We start from the raw sequence: 24,189 nt of genomic DNA on the forward strand, positions 1-24,189 counted from the left end.
ACACACACACACACACACACACTTTGTGTTCATCTCCACTGGACTTATTTTTCGTGACTAAAGCCCGGCCCTTGTCTTCAGCACCAGCTGATAAGTCTTGTTAAGGCCAGCTCGTTAAGAGAGGGCCATCTCCGTGGCAACAGCTTGGTGACATCATGTCCATTATGCAACGTCGTGTAAACTGGACGTTTTTTGTTTCGTTTTTTTCAGTAGTGAGAAATGAGTGTTTTTGGTTTAAAGAGTCAGTCGAGCAGCACGGCTTCATCGCCGTAGGATGGTCAAACAGGAGCGTGTGCACAGCGTTCTTCAGTGTGTTTGTTAGCTAAACACACCTAATTCCATACGTCTTCCCTGCAGCGTGTCTGCGTCAGTAGAACTTGTCATCGATGCGGAAGTGTGGCCTGGTGACATCATCGGGGTTGAGGAAGACGGATATGGATTTCCCAGGGTTCTCTGTGACCAGCTGCTGGAGCCGCTGCGCCAGCTTGTCCTCTGAAGGTGAGATGATGCCGTTGGCCGAGTGATGCCCGGGGGAGTTGTGGCCGTTAGTGCTTGCTGTCAGCTCCTTCTTCAGCTGGCCCGCCTGCTGGGCTTGGTCCAGAGCCGCCCGCAGGTGCTCGCTGGGATCCGAGCGCACGTGGGCCAATTTCCTGGCGACAAGGAGTGCCTGGCCGTCTGTCAGATGCTCCAACATGTTGCATTGGGGCAGGAAGTAATTTGGACAGTTTTTACCCAGGATGCAATGAGCCAGATCATCCAGGAGTCCCAGGAGGAGGCGGCCGGGTGTGTCGGTGTCCGGGCAGGACAGGTAGGCAGCAGGAAGTCGGTCACAGGCCCAGAAGAGAAGGGTGCGCAGGTGGTAGAGGCTGAGGCCTGTTCGTGGACGGGCCAGGATACGAGATAGGACGGCCTTGGCTGCTTGGAACGCCTGGGCCATGGGGAAGGGGATGCACTTCTTCAGCTGAACCTGTAACAGAAGAAACAAAAGCCAATGAGTGACCAGTTAGTAGGAAAGAGTGCAGGGAGCTGCTGTTGATTTTTACTTAGATTCCTCATTTATGTGCACTTGTTTCTCTCTAATTTATCGCCTCTACAGTCTAGTTTGGTCGTGCTAGCTTCTTTCAATAGTTTCTTTTTGTTACCAGACGTCCACATATGGCTGTGTGTGTTTTAGAGACGTGGTGAGAGATGGAGTAGAGCACACAGAGAACTAGCAGAGGGGAACACAGCCTTACTCGAGTTGATCTCAACGTGTCAGCTGGCAACAAAAGTTTCCCACAGAGTGTTTACTTCTCTGAAGCCACAGAGAGAGACGCTGACCTGTCCACACCGCAATAGAGCGACTTACATAGACAGACTTGCAGTGACTCTTTCTGTCAGATATTGTCACAGGCTGCTTTATGATTACATAAAAAGAGTCAGCATATTTTCACTTCTGAAACTTACTTTGAGGCATCAATTTTCTGTCTCCAAAACAAGTCAGGGTTAAGTAACACATCATCTTTGCCTCGCCTGTCGTCATGTGTGGAAGAGCTGCCTTAAAATCACCAGCACTGAATCAGCGAGCAGAAAGGATGCAAAATAATTCTCATTCTTCAAAAGTAAAAATACCTCTAAGTGCTAAAAATGCTACATTTTCTTTATCCTTGTGTTACACACAAAGAGTATGAAGAGTATTATCAATAAGAGTATCAATAAAATGATACCCAATTTTGCAAATAAGAGTGAAATAAAAATGGAGCATAAATGAAAAAGAACATTGGAAACAAAGAAAATTGTTACTACGGTAACAATCTCACTCACCTCGCTGCGTGAGAACGCCAGTCTCCACTCCCTGTCGGGCCGACCACCCAGCGGGGAGCAGCAGGGCAGCAGATAGAAGCCAGATATGGCCTCCTCCTCTGTGATTTTACCATCCCAGAAGTGGTTGGCAGTCAGCCAGCCTTGGGCCACAGCGGGCCAGCCTCGAAACGACACCACCGGCAGAAGGTCGTACAGCACCCGGCTCGAGCCTGCCTGCAGGAAGGAGAGTGTGGAGGAATATTAAATGTCACACACTCGGTGCTGAATTACAAACAGGGCGTGAAAAAAATGATTTTAACATTTGACTACAATCCTCTGCAATAATGATTTCACTCCACATAAACGTCCCATGAATAGGAGCAATTTTCTCACAGCTGCAAAGTTAAACAGCCCTGATGTTCTTTATCGACTGAGGCGTAAAGAGGGCTTCAGTTTATCACCGCAAGAAGAGCCGAAGCTGTACCTGCAGGATAATAGTAGTGAGGGGTCCGTTTCTCTCCAGGCGGTCTGGGGTGGGGATGCCTCTTTGGGGGCTGCGCCTCAGCTCCTCTACAGCCTCACTCACGACCCCCCAGAACCAGTCCGTCACCAGGGCGGGAGAGAAGTAGCATCCATCCAGAGACTGAGGGGAGCCCAGGGAGGGGATGGAGCCTTTACCTGAGCGGGGAAGGGATGGCGTGAGGCAGGATGAGTCACTGCTTCTATACATTTATCTCACAGCGTGCAGTCACAGAGCCCGAAGATCTCACATTCATCACTTCAGGTGCTTAGCCAGAACCCCACAAGACCTGGAAGACCGTTGTTATTCTGTTTTCTGTACTTCTTGTTTACTTTACTCGAGACGCTGCAGCCTGCTACAGTAATCTTGTGGGGCTGTTTATACACACTAAAAAAGTAGGACACTCAATACATCACATATTTACGGCGCCAAAGTTTCAGGGTCCCGACGGAAGCCAATTTCAGACAAATACTCCGGGCACGCTAATGGCCCGTTCCCACTGAACGCGTCATTTGTCACATAAAAATCGCGGGCAAATTAAAAACTACTGCAGCCGCTGAAACTGCTCCCGCAGGACGTGCATAAGTCACAACATCATTGGGAGCAGGCCTCAAGGCTGTAAACTTCATTAAATAGATTTAATTGATCTTCCACTGTTTACGTGTTTCCCCTTTATTTCCTCTGTGCTATACAGTGTAAACTGTGACCTAAAGGATGAGAGAGGCTGAGACGTGAGTAAAAAAGGTGTTACACTCGTAAACGTCGCTCAGTTTATTTAAAATTGTATCACAACACCATGCATCAGGTTATGAGAGACATGACTTCGATTCAGTCAGCTCACACACAGTCCTCCTCTCCATCTAGGAAATTCTCCATCCCAGTTTCATCTCTGATTATCCTTTTTTTTTTTTGCAACTCACCCATTTCCTCCTCCTCCTCCTCCTCTTCCTCAGTGGGATGCCCATTCTCCTCCTGGCAGCAGATGCTCCAGCGGGACAGGATGCTGGAGTCACAGAGGCGAAGGCTGAGCCATGAGTGGCAGGGCGGGGAGTGTCTCATGTCCAGAGTGACTGGCTGGTTCCGGTCGTGAAGCTTAAGGGCGGGCACCAACAGGGTGAAGTCCAGGTCAAAGTCGGCCCCTTTGGCGTAGTCCCCAAGATCCTCGGGGTTGAGGTCCAAGACGCCCTCACGGGCCCCGCCAGAGAGCAGCAGGTACTCGTTGGCCACCGGGAGGCGCTGGTCCACTTTCTGAACTAAGCCTAGAATTATTGAGCAAGAGGAAGAGAAGCTAATTAAATAGATCCTGCTCTTCTTTTCCTTGCTCTCTGTCAGATTTCATTACACTTGTAGATGCTCACAGATGTGTGAGTTTGTCAAAGAGTCCTGCATGAGCACTGCACTAGACCCTAATGAACAATTCAGTGCTTACATGTAGGACTGAAAAATCTCAATCCCAGCCCCACATATGCTACACAAACATGAAGAATAAACAGACTGACACAAACAAAGATCCTTTTACACATCTCCAGGTAACGAGCTAAAGAAAAAAGGATGAATGTTTTATAGTTTTGTTAGCTAAGTGCATATATAAGATGAAGGTGGGGTGATAAATATCAGTAATCAGATGATCATCTCATTATATCCTCATTGTATTTTAGTCCTGGCTGCATCAGGAGTGATAAAAAGAATTCCTCACTCTGTTATTTGGACAGTTTATATGAGAGAAACTCGATCCCTCAAATCCCTTTATGGCTACTTAGCTGTGCTGTATATGTTACAGGCTCCAGGCCCCTGGGAGCTGCAGTGCTGGAGTCAACTAAATTATGTTTTGCCAGCTTTAAAGTGCAACTGAAAAAGCCTTGATCATACAGCCAAAACTGCACTGGTGTGAAGCTCCCTGCTAGCTACTATAGGTCAAAGGTAAAGCACAAATATTTCAAAAACACTTTGCAGGGAAGAGATTGTTAGAGGTTGAACCTGAGAGTGTTTATCCCCACAGGGCAGTAAAGCAGCTGGAGATAGCTGCAACGGGGGCATCAGACCAAGCCAGCAGGCCATGGGTGGGGGCGCAAAGCTCCTAATGTGATCCTCTCATCCTGTTACATGGGTACAAAACCTCAGTGGTATGTGATGTTTTCACGTAGAGCCATGTGTGCGCATGTGCGTGTACCTGTGTGCAAGGCAAATATCTAGATTACTCTACGCATTAACACCGGTATATGACCGGTGCTGGTACAAGCAGAGACCCAAAGACACAGGATAGATGTCATATCAGAAAAGTTGGACAGCTGCAGTTACAATATTAGCCAGTGACAGTCTGCTAAGTTTACCAACTTTCCCTCTGAAAACTACAAGATTATTGGACAATTATAGAATATAATTTATACACAAAAAGAAATTGTGCTTATTCCATAAAGTATTTCAAACTGATAAAGCAAAAACATCGACTCGTTTTCCAAACAGCTTCATTCAGCTGGCAGCAGCAGCTTCATCCACAGACAGACAGAACAGGAGTCTAATGTAAGAATAGAATCAGCAACACTTTAACAACAACAGTGAAACTTAACAATGTAACTTTTGTACCATCTACACAATATTGTCACATAATAAAACTCCCCCAAAACAATTAAATGAAACTCCCACACACTGTCGCTAATACATTTATTAAAAAATTACAACACTTCTGTCCTGTTTACCTTCATCAGGTACCTGATTAGAATATAATGGCCTAAATTTATTACCAGGAAGCAAGACAGGTTTGTGGGAGTTTCACTTAATTGCCTTTTGGGGAATTTTTCTTCCAACGCACCTACAACATATTCTGAAATTTAAAAATATTTTCTATTGTGGATCTTGTATACTTAGCTTTTTGAGCAGCTACTTAAAACCTGGCTTTTCCACCACGTAACCGCACCAGGAATTTCCATCTACAGTTTGATCTTCCCGTCATAACGAGTGAGTACTCCAGCGACGCTTGGTGGAGTAATTTGTTTACACACATCATGATCTGCTATTATATATGATGCATTTCTGCCTAAGTGTGTTATTTCCACCCTAAGCAGAAACAGTTTTCCTGCATATTTTATGAAGTGCAGCGCTTTGGTAGAGGTTGTTGAAATAGTGCCCTTTTTACTAAATTATTGGAGACGGCTAAGCAGCTCTCAGTTTCAGACATGCCTGGGCTCGTCTAGTTGTTGTGTGGACAAGTGAATGCAAATGCATACATAAAAATGTATTATTATCACAGGCGCCATGATATGGTGGAGCCCTAGAGATAAGCCTACGGTGCCCCCGAGAGGTCAAATGGACTGGGGAAAAAAACAGCAGCAATGAGAAAAAAAGCACAAAAAAAGCACATTAGAAGTTGAATAAAAGACTACAAAAATACTACAAGAAACACTTCCATTTTTTTAGCTTTTTTTGTGATTGTGTTTTACGCGACCTCCGTTGCTTTAAAAAAAAAACAACCAACTATCTGTTTGACGTCTCACGGCCACCGTATCAGCCAAACGATGAAGCTAATAATTCGCTAACACAAAGTGGTATAAAGAAAGCCTTTCTTAGGTCTTCCAGTGATGTAACCTGTTAAATTTAATGTGGTTTATCTGGCTGGTTTCCTAGTAAAAATTAAAGAATCGTGTCATATAAATAATAAATATAGAAACAGCAGGAACAGCTGATGAGAACCAATGCAGCAGCAGCATCACCACCACATGCTGTGTGCTACTTTACATGAAAAAGGCCAAAGAGTTAGATTAACTATAAAGTATTAACAAAACTGGCTGGAAACTGGAGGAAAAATGAACATGGGACTAGCGTGTGAGTCAAAGTCAAAACTGCTGATGAGCATCTCTCTGGTGATTTGCTTTGAGAAGTAGGAGGGGGGAAAAAGAAAGCACCACAGGGTGAGCTGTCAATGAGAAGAAGGAAAGCAGGAAGTACGTGACAGCTCGTCTTTAGATCTTCACATTTCTCAGCAGAATCGGCCCATCTAACTCTACGAGCTCCATTCGTTCTCCGACTAGACAAGTGTCGCTCACTCCTAAGACAGATGCTCCTGTTGGACTTTATGTAAAACACTCAAAGTCCTCTGCATCTCCAGCCGCCCTCAGCATTCCTAAAGGTGATAGCATTACTAGTTTTAAACAGGTAATTCAGTAATCTAGTCTGTTTATCAGCCATCTTGACAGAGGAGTTTTCCAGCACTTAACCTGTAACAGTGGATCTTCAGCAAACATCCTGCTAACAGAAACCTCATATTGTTGTAGCCAACTGATGATACCATACGGGGGTCAAGCATTGGTCAATGGTGCTCGCTACAGTGCAAAACACATCATCAACTGACATGCACCGATCAGGCGTAACATTAGTGAGAACTCTGAAACTTTGGGTCCTGCCATCCATGTGGATGCTACTTTGACACACATCACGTACGTACATGGTTGAAGACCATGTAACCTTTTCATGGCAACGGTATTCAATGATGGCTGTGACCTCTTTTAATATGATAATGTGCTCTACCATAAAGCAAAAACGGTTTAAGAGTGCTTTAAGAAGCACAACAATTATTTTGAGGTGTTGATTTGGCCCCCAAATTTCCCAGATCTCAATCCAATTGAGTATGTTTGGGATGAGCTGGAAAAACCTGTCTGATCCAAAGAGGTCCCACCTCAAGACTTAGACAGGACTTAAAGGATCTGTTGCTAACATCTTGGTGTCAGGTAGGACAGCAAACCTTCAGGGGTCTAGAGGAGCCCATGCCTTAACGTAGGGGTGGGGGAACATCCTCAAGGGTCGGTGTCCTGCAGGTTTTACATGTGTCCTTGATCCAATAGGGCTAATTTAAACGGCTAAATTACCTCCTCAACATGTCTTGAAGTTCTCCAGAGGTCTGAGGCCTAATCACTCGATTCAGGTGTGTTGACCCAGGGTGATCTCTGAAACCTGCAGGGCATTGGCCCTTGAGTCCTGGAGTTCCCCCACCCTTGCCTTAACGGGTCGGGGATGTTTTGGCATCAAAAGAGGGGCTGACACAATATTAGCCAGGCAGTTATAACAGTGGGCACAGTGTGACCAACTGATTATCAGAACTTCAAACCTGAAAAGACAGAAAGAGACAGGGGGAAAGGGTAGAAATGGTAAATGGGCAGATCAAAGTGAAGAAGAAATAGAAAAGACAGTGTCAGAGACGCCAGCCAAAGGGCAAAAAGTTTGAAGCTCCAGCTCCTCTGATTTGTTTGGTTTTATCTGCCACTGATAAAAATGGGTCAAATAGGCGAGGAGGAGGAAAAGAGTGATGAAAAAAAAAAAGAATAAAAAGCATCTTATCTCTCCAGCTTCGCTTAGAGACCAGAGCACAGAGGAGAAACTGCATCAATTAGTGAGGACTCTTCAGTCTCCACGCTGGATGTGGGGAGTTTGAGGTTGTTCCAAAGAACACAGTCGACTTTTTAATACCAAACTCTCAAATCGACAGTCGCACGCTGCTTAGCTGGGCATCTGCCAGTGAACATGCGGGCACACGTGACTCGCACAACACACTGTGATGTGTGAGTCTATAGGCGAGCACACACGGTTGAGAACAGAACTGAAATGGAGACAGTCTCGGCTGGTTTCACAGCCACGGATTAACCCTAATCCTGTAAGAAATGTCTTTGAATGCAGATTTCTATTAAAGGAAAATTTTTCCGTTAAGAGCTATTTCTACTCTAGACTCAATTCTAGGTCTGTGAAATGACTATTTGGTAGCAGTTAGCTTCCCCACATGTCCAACCTGTCTGACTGATGTTATTAGCATGTAACTGTCAACTTGCCCCCATCTAACTGAGCACTGATTGCAGACTAGCTCCCTCTTATGGTCGTCTCATGCACCAAAGTCCCTTTTGAAGTCTGCTGTGAGTGGTTGCAGACAGGTCCCCATCTTAGAAGCAACCACTTCAACCTCAGTCTCCAACCACTGTTTTCCCCAGTGTTTCCATTAGCACACTTTTAGAGGGTTTTACATTTGACCAGTGTTACTACATACAATTATAGTATTTGCTTTTGTGAGCACTAAAGTTAATTTTAAAAGAATACTTCAAAATAAGCCCAAAGGAGTGTCTGGAGGCATTTCAGGATGGCTGCCAAGTGGCAGCTTCTCGACAAGGGGTGGGGAAATCCAGGCCTCAAGGGCCGGTGTCCTGCATGTTTTAGATGCGTCCTTGATCCAACACAGCTGATTTATATGGCTAAATTACCTCCTCAACATGTCTTGAAGTTCTCCAGAGGCCTGGTAATTAACTAATCACCCAGGGTGATCTCTAAAACCTGCAGGACACCGGCCCTTGAGGCCTAGAGTTCCCCGCCCCTGTTCTAGAGGGACGTGGGCCCAAATGAAACTGAATGAAAGAAAATAAACTAGCGTGAAAAAGCAGAGGTCCACTTTTGATCATGATAAAAGAGGCTTAGGTGAAACATGTTTTAAACTTGGAGATTCAAATGCATTTACATACAGATGTGCTTTCAATCAGGTTCCTGCCTAAAACGTAGAATAAATATCATGACTATTTCATTTTATTCTTTTTTAAACACACAAACTAATTTACTAGGATTTCAAAATCAATAGCCATTTATTTATACTACGACTCCATTCTGTCATTGTCATCTGTCTTTGTCAACAACTGAACACATCAGCACGTAATATGAGTGCAAATTGATCGAATTGCATCAGTGCACTGTGGACTTACATGCTAAACAGACCAATTAAAATATGAGATATCTTGATTTGAAATGAAGCAAAATTCAAGCCAAAGTTTTCAAAGTGTACAGCGTTAGAGAGTGAAGACACATTCAGACACGTCTTTAAGAGAAATACTCTTCTCTGCATTACACAATGGTGCATTCAGGTGTCAGAACAAAGCTACAGTACAAAGAGACGCTGCTGAGAGAGCCTCCCCGAAGCAGAGCGCAGGCAACATGGGAACGACATCCTCTCTCATAGCAGAGCGAAAATACTCTGCCACACACCTCTGCAGATTCATACACCCACCCATAGCTCTGCAAATCTCTCTGGAAAATGTGATTCCTCTAAATAAACCGAGGATTCCTACATGAACCTGACTGCACTAACAACTGAGATGTAGGTAATGCTAATAATACCATCCTCACACATTTATTTTTAACGCTTATTTATCTGCAAGAACATTTCATTTGTGACATTCCTCATTAAAGGACTTCCTGTTTCCAGCACTATTGTACACGTGGATACAGCCCTAAGGAACGCTGACACTTAAACCATTACTGATTGCTAGTACGTTAAACCATGACATAAACATGTAATTACACCATTAGCTTGTTTAATCACTGTATTCACATCAAACCAGCCAATTTCAACTGTGAATGCTTCTGGGAGATTAACTAATGAGGTACATCCAAGTTCTTATTTCAGGCCATCTTTGTGCAGTAGTGGGAGGGGATGTCATTTGTCTCAGAAAGTGATGTTTTTTTTTCTGAGAATCCACCTCTGCGTGACCTCTCTGTTATTCCAGACAATAAAATTCTAATACTGCTGCAGAGCGCGCCATGAAAATCATTTTAAAAGCAGCCACATCCCGCAAGGAGCAATTCAGTCCGTTACAAATGACTCCTGACTAATATAGTCTCAACCTGGATGTTATCTGTGCTTTTCAACTGCTGCTTCTCACAGCCTCACCTCGCACGCTAATAGCCGGATTAATCCGAGACAACCCCGCCGCTGAAAGGTGAGCCATTCTGACGCCGCGCTGTTTATGAATTCATATCGAGTCAGGAGATTAGCTCCAAAATAGGGCTTTCAGAAGGAGAGGAATTGAGAAGTTCCAATTTAATCTGATTGGAGGGGATGTCTCACATCACTGAGCCAGGTGTTTAGTGTGTGTGTGTGTGTGTGTGTGTGTGAGTGTGTGTGAGAGTGTGTGAGAGAGAGAGAGAGAGAGAGAGACATAAAATGTGATTAATAGGAGCAAGAAACAGGGCTGAGAGTGACGGCAGACATGGTGTGTCTGAAACCACCTGCAGAGAGAGGGGATGCAAGAAGCTGTCAGTGTGTTCCAGCTCCACATTGCTGCTTTGATGCCAGTTACTTTGTGATATGATGTCCCACTAAATGACAGGCAATTATCGCCGAGGGGGAAAAAGCCAGGCTGCAGTTTTACTTTTACATTTTAGAGAAGCAGTGAGGCTCATTTGTTTGAGAAGCCACATAAAGATGATGTATTTCAATAAAACGGGCCAAAAGAGGTGGCTCAAATTCTCCTCGGTCATCAATTCAGTGTCACAAAGGAGCCCTGTGTAACATCCAGAGAGCCATTGTTACTAATTAATGATACCCACGGCAGTTAAGCGAACTCTAATCAGCATTCAGCACCTCACAGATCAGGGCTGAGCTCTATGCAGAAGACAGTGCGCTATCATGTATCAGATATAGGGTTCTAGCTAAATTACAGCTAACTGGCTAACTGCCCGCATGTTGATTATTGGTGTTTTAGACAAGTCAGTCGTTACACGAGTGACTGTTAAATAAAAAATGAATTTGTTAGCAGCAACTACATTAAGATAATGTTACCTACTTGTACGTTAGGTACCCTGAACAAGTCTAGCAGTGGTTAGTTTATAAAATGAGCCAATAAAATAACTAAAATAATCAGCTAAGTTACCAAATCAGTTCTGAGAGTCTGGATGAATTAGCCAATCCATGTGTGTTAGCCACAGACAGCTTAAACAATGGAATGGAGAATATTATAACCCATAACAGGTGTAAACTTCCATGCTATGATTTTTGTTGTGGGGCATTATTTAACATTGTATGCCAGCAGGTGGAAGTGTGCCGCTTTACGCAACCTTTTTGTAGCTTCTTCACTGCGCAGAGTATAGCTGCACTGAACATGAAGCCAGCTACAACCTCTCTCCTGTTTACACGGCAGCTTTTATAATATTAACAGCATTGGGAGGTAGGTTAGCATTAGCTAAGTCTTGTAGTTTTTCTCCATGATTTGGTTTCTTTGAAGAAATCCAAATAAACACCAAGTGAACCAAAATGCATCACTACAAACCACAGACGTGCCTGAGGTGGGAGCAATAAATGTAAATATAGGAAGAAGGTCCTTGGAGAACATGGAGACTTCGCATTCATTTCTCAGCTAGCTGCTAGCCTGTACAGACATTTACACATCTATAGTGTCTTGTCAGATTCTAATACAGTGGTCCCTTGCCATAAGGGGGTTCACCTTGCGCAGCTTCGCTGTTTTGCAGACTTTTTTTGCGCAATTTTGCATGCTTTTGGTTGGCTGTAGACCATTGTCAATCAATCTCCTCCGTCCCGTCTCCTGTACAGTACAGATTGCATTCAGCTTGTCAATTTACATAAATCTTTGATCACTAGCAGTCTGACTCTGAAGTGCTGTACTGTATGTTTGTAATTTTTTGTCTCCAACAAACACAACAATGTCGACGAAATGTTTTGCACCGTCAAAGGCACCTGCAGTAGCACCCAAAAGGCAGAGGAAGATGCTAACCATCACACAAAAAGTTGGACTTCTGGACATGCTAAAGGAAGGTAGAAGTTACCGTATTTTTCGGATTATAAGGTGCATTAAGCAAAAAAAAACAAAAAAAAAAAAACAGTCAGATAAGTCAAACTTTACTCAACTCATCTCTTCTTGCTTCCTCTACTTCCTTGACAACTTTACAACTTGATTCATTAATGTTGAATTCTCCGGCAGCTGCTCTGTTCCCATGTTCTGGACCTAAAACACGGTTTGATCTTTGGTTTTATTCTATACTGGACTTATTTTTCTATGAACGTTCGAACTTGTGTGAGTGTTTAAAAAAAAGAGAGAAAAGTGTGAAAATATTGATGTCTGTCTGAGAAAAGTGTATAACGTGTGTAGTGAGGGGTTTTATAGCCTTAAAACACTTATAACTGTAAAAAATAAAGCTGGCTACTTCGTGGATTTCACCAATCGCGGGTTATTTTTAGAACTCCCGCGATAAACGAGGGACGACGGTAATACGTGTACGTGGCTCCGGGACGCTCCTTAGCTCAAACTTCCAACGTACACCTGGTATGGATTGAGGTCGGATTACGTTCACAAATCGCACAATTTACATCACAATGTGCTCAGGTGCTGGATATAAAGAGTGCACACAGAGCATGTTTACCTATGCTAATAATAATAATAATAATAATAATAACCCAATCCCACTACATTTGCATCCTATATTCAGAAATGTAAGCAGTCAGGGAGCAAAAGAGCTCCATAAACTGACACATCCAATAACTGCACACCTCGGCATCAGTGACAAACTCTAAAGCCTATTAACACGCAAAACAAACCCAGCACAAGCTCCACTGCCTCCTTGGATTATATTCAACATCAGTCCCACAATAATATATTCAGGTCTTTTTCCCCCCAGGTCTCCTTCGGTCCTCGCTCGGGTTTTGAGCAGTTACACATGAACGAGTTCAGTGTATCAGTTAATGTCACACTTGCTGAATTTTATATGAAGGCTCAGTCACTCCGTCCATCGCGACGCTCTGTGTTTGGAAATGTTCAAATGTCTTCTTTTGAAGTATAGACGGGAGCTCGTTTGAGACACTTAATGAAGGCAGAAATTAAATTAGTCAAATTAGGAGAAAATATGAATGGTGAGGGTTTAATTGTTTGTAACAAAGAGGTGATTTTCTCGTGAAAAACTTTGGAGAGCCTGCGAGTGAGCTGTGAATCCAGCGCCTCACGTAGCTGCACCCTCCTCCTTTGACTGTTATCGGTTGACAGCTACTGCCCAAATTATTCCCTTTTCTTACCCTCGGGAATACTTCCGAGTGCGATTATGAAGGAGCAAAAATGAGAGTGTCAACCACAGTTATTAAAATGAGCAGATGCCGTCACCCAGTGTCAGAATATTTCTTATTTAACATGATAAATACAACAAGTTCAATTACAATGAATGACGTCTGTGGCCATGTTCAGTCACAGGATGCAGACGGTTGCAACAATTTAGTGTTTCGCAGTCATTTTCACTGACACGCCAGCTTTCTGATCGTTTAGATTTGAAGCTACAAGGTGCCAAAAAAAGGTGTCAACAATGACTATCGCTTATGGCAGGCAAGATGCTGTTCATCTGTGCTGCCTGGCACTGGTGAGCCTGAGCTGACGGAAAGTGAACAGAAACCAAGCCTAACTAATCCAGCACAAATATTTCATTCATCTTTTCTGTCTGCAGCACCGTGATTCTTGCGTACCTGCCAAGAACGAATGAAGACGGGCTCTTAAATACAAAATGGCATTAACTGAGAATTAATGAGAGAGAGGAGACCACGTGGAGCCACCAGCCCAAGCCAGCGATAAAAACTACAGCTGGACCTGGAGCATCTGAGGCAGAGAAGTCACAGCACCCAGCTGCGAATCAGTCACGCAGAAACCCACCAGCGAGAGCGGGCGAGAGCGGGAGACCGGCCAGACACGGCTTGGACCACAGCGAGCTGCTTTCCCACAGGGATGCCGCTGCTGTTTTGACGGTTCAAATTAAACCAAAAGGGATTTTTTTCCTCCCGCCCCTCACAAAAATGAAATATGCGTCGCACCATGTGAGTGTGTATGAAACTGCTGCAAAGGTTGAGGGGAGAAATTCAGTGCTGGATAAATGCACTATATTAAAGCGTTGAAGGAGAATAACATGTTCTGCTCTGACTGGCTTCTCAGTGTTTGGATACTGCTGCTGCCCAACTGTGGAAAATAAGCTATACAAGCTAAGAAAATATGCAAGTCTCTGCATTTTGTGCACAATCCTTGCATAATTAAATGGCTTTGCCAATTTGCTATGTGCTCTTCACAAATAGCAAAGATTATGTTTGATTCATTTCATTCCTGTGTTACTACAGCTTCACTAGCTGAATGCACGAGGCCATGTTTGGATATTAAAGAGCAAGGCTGCTTCAAGCTGCTTTAAGATCTTCATACAAATGTAATGAATGACAGTGTTCGAGCACCGTTTTCAAACTTACATTACATATTATTGAATAATAATAAAAAAAGATTAGTCAACTGATGGAAAATTAATCCATTTATTTTATTTTCTAAACAAGCAACAACCTCCAGGGCTAAAAAAGAAAACAGCAGTCAGCCAAAACTTAAGTTCCTCTAGTGGCCACATGAGTTTGGATCCAAAACAGTCAGCCCCCGTGAACTTAACATGTTTACATCTTTGGTGTAGAAGGATGATTTCCCTCGTTAGAGGAACCGCTCGTCAAATCGTCCACATGCATCGTTAAGGGTGCAATAAATAATATTTTACGGTATAGTCAGGACTATCACAATCATACTCTGAGTAATGTGAGTACATCTGTCTTTGCAGTGCACCAATTAAAATTATGGATGAATCTTGCTAATCACATTTGCTAGCATTAGCTGCTAACTTTAACCTCTCGTCTAAATATGGTAACTTCCTGCTCCTGAAAACCAGCACGGCCACACCAAAAAGACTAACTCTGAGGCCAAAAACACAAACTGGGAGACGTCACATGGGCCACATCCATCTTTCATTTACAGTCCATGTTTTCCAGCTGAAACACTGAAAATGTCACTCGTTCCAGCTTCTCAAATATGAACAGGCGGTTCAGTTATTAATTAATGGAATATATTTGAGTTTTTGGACTGTTGGCACAACAAAACAAGTTATATAAATGTGCCTTCAAGAGCTTTGGGATATTACAATAGACAATCACCAAAACACCTAAAAATAAAATGGGGGCAAAAATATTTATAGACTGTATGTTTCAGTGCTAAAGGCCAGCGCCTGCAACATTCACAGAACCACCATAACTTCATGAAATGAGATTATAGTGATATCGCTGGTAAAAATCACTCAGATGTTCACTAATAAGTTCACAGCTCAAGGTGACCTTTTCACTCATCCTTCTTCTGACTTGGACGAAAGCAACTAAGGTGCTGATGGCACTTCTCAGTCTAACCACCCCCACTTATCACTCAAATGGGCACACAGTCAAGAGGTCTAAGTGTGAAAAATAGCAGCAAATCAGCTGACATAGGCGAGAACGGAGGTCACTGTAACTAAGGAAAGGCGGAGATCTGATGTATACTCAGAATTTACTGCTACGTTTTTAGAACTGATACCAAATCCAGTTATGACCAAGAGAATGACATGCATAACTGCAACAAACCACAATGACTGAGTCAATAAACATACATTTTAACAAATGCTTCTATCCAGAATAATTTGTACAGATGCTGCTTCACACATTTCCACCAAACAAACAGCTCATGCCAGCACCAAACACCAACCCAGGTGCTACAAAAACTCCTCTGTCCAAATCTGAAAAATGCCGAATATCCCTCCCAGTGATCGACTCACCACTAATGTCAAGTACGAGGAAGAAAAGTTGTCATTTGACTTTTGTTTTTTAATATATACAGTTTGTTAAAACTGTTTTTTTCTTCAAACATTCATACACAGTGTAATTCTTCAACATTTCAACCTACAACTGAGAACTTTTCGGATAAAAATGTCAGAATCTGGGCCGATGCTGAAGAACACTCGTGACTTTTTTAACTTGGATCAAAAGTAATTCCCTCTCCCCGACATCAGGAGGGGGAAGATGAACTCTGAACTAAACTCGCTAACAAACTTTAAGATCTGTGATGCTGGGTTAAGGGTACGTCTGGGCCCACACCGGATCGTCTGCTCCGCCGGCAGCGTGGATCTATTTCTGCCCTCATCACACTTTTGTTTTTCAAAAGACATCCACAGTAGCCCCCCCGCCACTGTAGCCTGAAGGCAAAACCACAGTGTTTACTCAGATGCTGGGTAAATAAGGGCCTCTTCTTGAATCTGTCACGCTGTGAGGGGAAATCGCTGGGTACACCGGGTGCGTGCGCGTGCATAAGAGTTTAATCTCTTTTCTCCTTCCTTTTCTCTGACAGTGTGCAAATCCCAGCAGGGATCCCTTTGCAGCTCAAACTTTAGAAAAGGCTGGCAAAAAAAAGCTGAAGCGAAGCCACTAGTGTACGGCATCGACACGCCAGCACCTTTGCAGCCCCTCCAACAGCAGGCCGGCATGCTTTAACAAGGCCCCTCCATCAAGATATTTGCTTTTCGCTGCTGCTTCTCCTCCTCCGCAGCACCTCGAGAGGCACAGAAGCTGCTAACGTGGCTACCGCCGCATACTTAACTTTATATTCCTAGAACGCAAACTGTCTCCCTCAGTGGAAAGTGCTAAACTTTTTCTGTTTTTTTCCTTTCCCCTTTCCATACGCAGTTGGAGCTGTCACAGCAGGTGGTGAGGCACAGGCTATGAAAATGCTAGCAAACCATTGGTGATTATGCAGGCAAAAGATGCCTCAAAAACCAAGAAAAAAATAAGAGCGTTAGAGAGAGAGCTTCTCAGCCAAGATAGAGCAAAGAGGAAAGCAGAGGGCTTTGCAACACAGTCATGAAAAATGAGAAGTGAGCAAAAGAAAAGGCTAGAAAGAAAAAAAACAACAACTTTTACACAGAAACAGGAATATCTGCTGCACTTGGTGACACAATGATACGATAAAAAAAAAAAAAAAGCCAAGTTCCATCTTGATTTGTGTGATTTCTCCCCGGGGGAAGCAGCCCGTTTGATGAAGCTATTTCAGCTTAGAGGAGGAGAAGCCTTGAAACTTAGAGAAGCTGTCTGTCAAGCAATGCTACAGTACTGATTTGACAGGAATAGTAATTCTGGGTGAGCCAGGCATCTCTGTGCACTGACAAGAGGATCTACAGCAATGTAAAACTTGGTAATAAAAATACACACGGGAGAAAGAAGTGTGTGTATATATATATATATATATTTTAAAAAAACGACCTGAAAGTTTCTGGCCAAACACGCCTCATTTCAAGAAAGAGGGGCTGGCAGACAGGAGACAGCAGGGAGGGAGGAGAGTGCCACCTATTGGACAAACAAACACACTTCGCTTGTTACTAATAAACACAATCTGAGCATCAAGTCTTAACAAAGCCAGCCCGTCAGGTGTGCGATCAAACTACGCACTAAATATTTTTAAATCCAATTAACTCTAATCACTAATTAAATAATTAATAAGACCAACGATAATTCTTACTCGAGCGTTTCCAGAAAAACTAAGTAGATACAATCATCTCAGTTAACGCTGTGTCGTTGGTCACAGGCAAGAAAGAATTCAAAGAGGTCACTTTGATTTGTGACTCTCTGGGTAACTGACTTTGTGTGTGAGCTGGAGAGTGAAGCATTATGGTTTCCTGATCAGTTTGGACTTTATGCAAACTTCTGAGTAAGTCTGAGCACTGGATTTGTTTTGTAAAGAAGAAAGTGGATTAATAAACCTCGCATTGTTTTCTATAAGAGGACTTTGGGGTGAGTTATCTGGATTAAGTAAGGAACATGTGCCGGCTCCCAGCTTACCCTGTGCAATTCTAAGTGTGGCTTCTACACCTATTGTTACTCTTGACTAGGGCTGCACGATATTAGGAAAACCTGCGATGTGCGATAAGTGTGATCAATACTGCGATAACGATATGACTTGCGATAAAATAAATAGCAAAAAAAAACCCAAAAAACAAATACATAATTTCCGTTTTACTGCACAGTTTTATTTAATGAAAGCTGCTGTATTAGCAGTGTAACAACAAAGTGCACTTTAACATTGAAACATTGCCCACATAAAAAAATTCTGAAAGACATCCTTCCCGGTCTATAGAATTAGTTTTAAATAAACATAACTTAGATTAAACTGCAAATTATCTCAGTGCAGTTGTTCATCATTTTACCACTCACCAAGCAGTTATGATGTAAGTCAGAACTGGAGAGGAAACTTTACTGTAGTGCTTGCGTAATTTTCAGCTTGGCTCAGTTCAAACGTGACGGTCCTGCGGCATGTTTCGTACATTTGTGGAATGGCGACATGGGAAAAGTAGTTTCGTGAGGGGATGCGGTATCTCTGGTCCACTTTATGTATCAGACTGGTGAAGCCCTCTCAGCTAACTGTATTTATAGGCATCATGTCTTTGTCTTAACATTAGCAACCTTTGTTTGGCTAGCCCTGTCTTTCTGGAACTCTTCAAACAGTTCTCTGTGGCTGTATTTGAAGATGATGGTGGAGATTAGTCGTGTTTCCTCTGGTGGTTGCCACGAGTGTTTGGCAAGTTTTGCAGAGCACCTGTGTTTGGAGAACGTCGTCTTTATCAAATCCAAAGTACCTCCAAATAAGTGAGGTACTATTTTTTTTTAGGCACAAGTTCAGTAGCGTTCTCGTCACGCGTCTCGCGTCTGTGGAGTCTGCACATTGTCCCTGTGCCTGTGTGGGTTTGGGTACTCGGGCTTCCTCCCACAGTCCAAAGACGTGCTTGTTAGGTTTACTGGTGATTCTAAATCAGCCATCAATGAGGCAGATGTTTGAATGTTTGAACTGCAGAGCATAAAGCAGTTTATAAACACGTGGTTAAAATGTGATTTAGAGTCTAAAGAGCTTTGACCGGTCAGTAGGATGGGAAAAACGCTACATGAATGCGACTGCGTGACATTATCTGTCTCCTTGTGATAAAGGCTAACTCATTCACAAGTGAACATGAACAAGGTCGACCCTGATTCGCTGCGTTCTAGCTCATCCACAGTGCTTTGCTTTTATTACATGCTGAGAGAGAGAGAGAAACTCTCTGCCGTGTCTCTCGTTTTCACTTCCACGTCAAGAAACAAACATCGACATAGCGAATGTTTGTGCTAAGTGCTACGACCAGCACGTGTTTACAAATGCTGGATCTGGGTCTGTGAGATCGGCTCTGCCGCCACCAACTTGCTGTTCTGACCAGCTTCTATAGAGAAAACCAAACTTTAGTGCTCGTTTTCAATCTTAAGATGAAAACTAAGCAACAAGAAATACCTTTACACACGTGAGAGGCTGCTTTATTGTTTAAAAAAGATTTGATTTTATTCCCGCAGTCTTAAACACACCGCAACAGATTTCTGGGGAATGTACTTTTCTTGATGTTAATTTCAGACTTCTTAATGACCCACTGGAGCTTCAGTGCATACGGAAGGATTAAATTAAACATACTGTACCTGGTCTACGCTGTTCATTATTTTCCTGCATGCTGGCTCCCAACATGAGCCACGAAACGAAAGAGAATCCTCTCACACTTAAATGGGAACTCTTTTTGCCTCAATTATATTTCACTACGAACAAAAACTGTCAAAAAGAAATGACCTCGCTGTACTAAAGTCTGACGAGTAGTTCGACACAAATCCAAACCGCTTTTCACTCGTCACTTTTTCATTGTACTTGAAGAGCCTTGTGATGCACTAAATCTACAGGGACAGGCAAATCAGCACATGCACAGCAGGATGAAGCTGATGACTCTAATCATTATTTCACATTAAGCATGCCAGCACAGATCACTGCATGTTAAGCCAGCACAGCATGGTGTGATTGTGCTGGGCAGAGTCCAGGTGACGACAGCAGGGCGTTGCTAAAAAAGACTCCTCATTGCTCACATAGGTCGCACAGCCCTGGGTAAATAAATGCATGCATGCTTGCTTGACCATAAAGGTGCATTTAACAAAAACAGTAGGCATTACATGAAAAGGTGTGCACTGTAAGCAGGCTTCGTGAGAGTGGTGTACCGACCGAGGCGAGGCTGAAACCTTAGAAGAAAGCGTATTTGCCCCCTTCCTGCCACATTTGGCAGCAAGAACTGCAATTAAACATTTGTGATAACTGGCAGCGAATCAGTCACTGCGTTCTTGAACTACTTTTGGTAGGTCAGCCACTCCTGGGAAAGGTGCCCCACTGTTCCAAGTTTTCTCCTTTTGTGGATAATTAATGACTACTAATGAACAAGAAGCGGAGCTGGAGCCCAACACAGGATGTGAGACTCACTGAAGATACACCTAATGACACTGCTCTGTTATTTGTTTTTAAATAGAGTTACTCGGCAAAGATGATCGCTACAGAAATAGAAATCATACACACGCATACATTTGCATGCACATACAATATAAATCTGTGGGAAACCTTTTCCACCCAGTCCCAATTGATTGCAGCTACAGGAAATGAATGATTACCATCCAAAAAGTTATGCTGTTAGAAATATGTGCTGCACATAAATGGTCTTTAAGAAACCAGTTTGAACTGATTAGAGCTTTGTGACATGTTATGTTTTCCTACTGGAAGGAGCCATTAGAACATGGGTGCAGATGGACATGGTCAGGAACAATACTCAGGTAGGGTGAGATTGTACCAGCTGTGCACTAGATTAATGCTAAAGGAGGCCAAACTCAAGCAGGTCATCTTGATAGTGTCTTAAGTCAAAATGCATTGACTTGCTGCCGTGCTATTGGCTAATTAGATATGTGCATTTGTGTCCTATCTCTGCAAGCTTCCTGTAACAGTCACGACAGGAAGGGAATCGGAAAGGAAGTGTGTATTAGAAATGAACCTCTCTACCTAGCATGTTGAAAATGAAGTCCTTGGCAGTGTGGACCTCTAAGGCGGTCTGGTCTCCAAACTCCCCCTGCTCCAGCAGTACCAGTTCAGATACCTGTGCCGACAGCTGCTCCAGGGTTGCCCCTGAGCGGAAGTCCACCTCAGAAAGTTTCTTGGCGGGTGCTGGGGAGCGTGGAGTCACCGCGCTCATCAGGGACTCCATCTCTACAACCCTGTTAAATGAGGACAGAGAAAGTGAAACTGTTGTCATTATTTTTAACCTCTGTGCTCAAATGTTGGAAAACCACAATAGCCCTTCTGTGATGACTAAAGCAGTGGAAACAGCTCCCCTGAGGGACGAATTATACACTCACAGTGCCAGTAATAACTATTTGTTTTAAACTTTACCATTTAGCACACTAGAACAAACCACAGGGCTATCTGTTTACAGGATGTGCCTGACACCAGAGCCTGTGCTCAGACAGTTTTAGTGTTGCAGTCATGTTTTCACCCATATAATATCCGCCTTGTTTTCACCAGCCTTGTGTGAATCATGAGACTCTGAGAGGCACTTTCACAGAGAAACATATGACATTAAGGAACAACCGCCAATGCATCATAACAGCTGAAAAGGTGACACTGATGTTTTGACCAAAACTGCTAAAAGTGGAAATTCCAGCCTTTTTTTAATCATATGAACACCAATAATTATTTTTACCAACACCTATCATGTTTCAATCCAGCTTCATTCACTTTAAATGTCATGAAATTACTTTAATACAATTAACAATAAGCTCTTTCGGCAAGTTGGTAAACTTAGCATTCAAGGTTTCAGTGACCATTACATTTAGCTATTTACATAGCTATTATTTTTTAGCATTTTCAGCCATTTACACTGTTGCAAGAATTTTTGCTAGAGACAAGATTTAGGAAAATCAGAGCAGGTGTTACATTATGAACACACAACCTTTTGAAAGCAGTAGACTCGCAGTCTTGTAGCCATCCAAAGTCGCAATAAACATGACCAACCAAAGCCTCATGAAGAAAGTTACAATAACACATTTACTAAAAGTACTAAAACTAACGATATCACCTCTACATATTTTTTTCGTATCTTTCGTAGGTTCCCAAAATCATTTCAGTTAGTTTTAACAAAAGTCTAGTTTTTGTTTTTATTTTCTTTAACTAAAACGTGTTTTTCACGTTAGTTTTGGTTAAATATGATAACCCTGACCTCTTGGAGACACTGTAGAAACACCCCCAGAGTACAAGTGTTCACTTCCTTAAAGGAGAGTCAATGTATCTACAGCAAGTAAAACTCAAAAACATACATACCGTTTAATAAAACCTGAGCTATTACTTTTTTAATGACATTACAGACTTGTAATTTGGTTGTAAACACGACCATGAGCAAAGGAATGAGTCTGTGAAGTTAAATGTACTACATGGTGCCTCAGGTGGCCGGACTAATTGCGGGACAGGAGTTTTTAAAGGGTTTAGCGTATTTGGGAATGCATTACGTCAATGATGTGCTGTTAAAAATACTGCTGTCCTTTAATAGGCTTGAATAATTGCATTAAATAACGTGCTCTGAAAGTAAGAAGCCTAAAAGTTGTAATGTAAACAAAGCTCAGTCGAGCGGAATGATATCTTGGCCCTTGCCCCACCAAACTGGGTCAATTAGCGAGCCAGCTCCCCCCACTTCTAGCTGCAAAGCTAATAGCCGAGAAAATTAGCTACACTGCTGTCTAAAAGTCAACGCAGGCTTCTTAAGCGATTCGTTAAAGTCAGAAAATAACGCTGTTCTGCTTAGAAGAGATTGCAATCAGTGTGTACTATCGCATTAGCTCAGGGTCTGACTCGCAGTGATAATGTCGGTGCGGTGCCTCGCCCAGAGTCGGCTAATTTCTTTTATTAGCCAATATTAGCTCATCAAATTAGCATGCTAGCTAACGTGACAGATGGGGACAGTGAATCCAAGCGCAGCGTCATACACACACACACACACACACATCCACACTGAAATGTATACACACACACATAACCCATACAGATGCATGCACCCACATGCACACACACTCAGCGAGAGTAGGTGTCGTTAGCTTACGAGTCGCGGTTCACAGTGAAATGATTAGCTGTCAGGCTAAAGCTGCCAAATATCCCAAACGGACACACACCCGTTACACGCTGACGCGAGGGACTCTCTTCGCTATCTTCTATCTTTAATGTTATTGTGATGCCTTCGCTTCAATCCGCTTTCCTCAGCTGTCATTTCCAACAGGTCCTGGGCACCACCTTTCCCCTGGCAACACCGTCCCAGAAATCATGGTCCTACTCAGAGGATCCAGGGATTAGCGGTGTATGTGGAGAGCACGCCCCGCGTTACAACACTACAAACGGATTTGTGAGGTCAGGTTTATGATTAAAAAATGTGCCTCGCAAAGAAGATAAAGGCAAGAGCTGAAGGTTTGATAGGAGGATTGCACAGCTGGTGTTTTGGAAGGCTCCAAGTCCATCAGAGCAGTGGTGCACAGTGATCCAGCTATCTGCTGGATGCTGGAAAGAAATAAGAAATACTCATCCTGTATGATAAAAATGTCACCTTTAATTTTGAGGTAGGTTATGTAAACTGGATCCTCATGGCATTAGCAATGTCACTCATTGGCTGATTTAAAGGTGATGGGGATCAGACACAAATATACTGGATATTATTAATATATTCCCTGTATTTATCTGTTGTATCATATCCATTTTTGTGCTGGTTAAATGCTCCAAAAACAGTGTGATGAAAACCTGAAAGACATCTAGGGTTGTGGTGGAGATTGAGCCAATCCCTGCTGTCAAAGAGTCAGCAGCAGTTACACTCAGGACAGCGCTAACACAGAGAGACAACCATTCAAACACCTATGGCCAATTTGGAGTCACCAGTTAACCTAACATGCATGCTATTAGGCTGTGGGAGGAAGCTGTGGTTGGATGCATTTTCTGCCTCTTCTATAGTTCCAGTTTGCATGGGCAGCAGTCTAAGCAAAAACACCCAGACCCCCCTTCTTCCAGCAATTGACTCCAGCTCTTTCACAGAAATGCAGAGCTGAGAGACATAATCTCCCCAGTGTGTCCTAGACTCTGCCGACCAATCGGACACCCTCAACACACCTCGTCTCTGAGGAGTCATCCTAGTCGGTTACCCAAACCTCCACAGCAGACTATATTTAGTGCAGCGGCTCTACTCCAAGCCCACCCGTTATCTCTAAACATGACCCCAGAAGACAACATTTGGAGCAAGCTTATTTTTGCTCCTTGGATCCGAGATGTTCTGTTAGTCCTGTCCCAAAGTAGGAAAAAAGGAAAGTAATCAGAAGCCTCACCTTGAATGGAGCAAGGCCTGGGGAAGGAGGTCATAAGCAAGCTTCCCAGAATGAGCCTGAT

At 43.2% G+C, this 24,189-nt stretch overlaps 1 protein-coding gene across 4 annotated transcripts; it reads right to left on the reverse strand.

Annotated features, from left to right (window-relative positions):
- On the reverse strand, positions 1 to 24,152 carry tmem102 (transmembrane protein 102). 4 transcript variants are annotated; one of them, XM_013915149.1, is made up of 6 exons: positions 24,129 to 24,152; positions 20,782 to 20,993; positions 3,223 to 3,561; positions 2,267 to 2,460; positions 1,804 to 2,016; positions 1 to 967 (listed from the first exon to the last, which is right to left on the reverse strand). In XM_013915149.1, the coding sequence occupies exons 2-6, from the start codon at positions 20,981 to 20,983 to the stop codon at positions 368 to 370; spliced, it is 1,548 nt and encodes a 515-aa protein (XP_013770603.1). In that variant the 5' UTR covers positions 20,984 to 20,993; positions 24,129 to 24,152; the 3' UTR covers positions 1 to 367. The 4 variants fall into 4 exon arrangements, with proteins under 4 accessions (XP_013770603.1, XP_005750080.1, XP_013770601.1 ...); XM_005750023.2 differs by lacking the exon at positions 24,129 to 24,152 and adding an exon at positions 22,938 to 23,136; XM_013915147.1 differs by lacking the exon at positions 24,129 to 24,152 and adding an exon at positions 22,868 to 22,925.
- Positions 24,153 to 24,189: the final 37 nt, after the last annotated feature.

This window comes from Pundamilia nyererei, unplaced genomic scaffold, assembly GCF_000239375.1.
Source record: "Pundamilia nyererei isolate P.nyererei 1_Seehausen unplaced genomic scaffold, PunNye1.0 scaffold00260, whole genome shotgun sequence".
NCBI lineage: Eukaryota > Metazoa > Chordata > Actinopteri > Cichliformes > Cichlidae > Pundamilia > Pundamilia nyererei.

What these genes read in the sequence shown, in the direction of transcription:
- tmem102 (XM_013915149.1), bottom strand. Translation starts at nt 20,983, where the DNA reads ATGGAGTCCCTGATGAGCGCGGTGACTCCACGCTCCCCAGCACCCGCC. An exon ending in CTTCATTTTCAACATGCTAG is followed by an intron (nt 3,562 to 20,781) that starts GTAGAGAGGTTC and finishes CAATAATTCTAG; the next exon opens with GCTTAGTTCAGAAAGTGGAC. An exon ending in GGAGGAGGAGGAGGAAATGG is followed by an intron (nt 2,461 to 3,222) that starts GTGAGTTGCAAA and finishes TTCCCCGCTCAG; the next exon opens with GTAAAGGCTCCATCCCCTCC.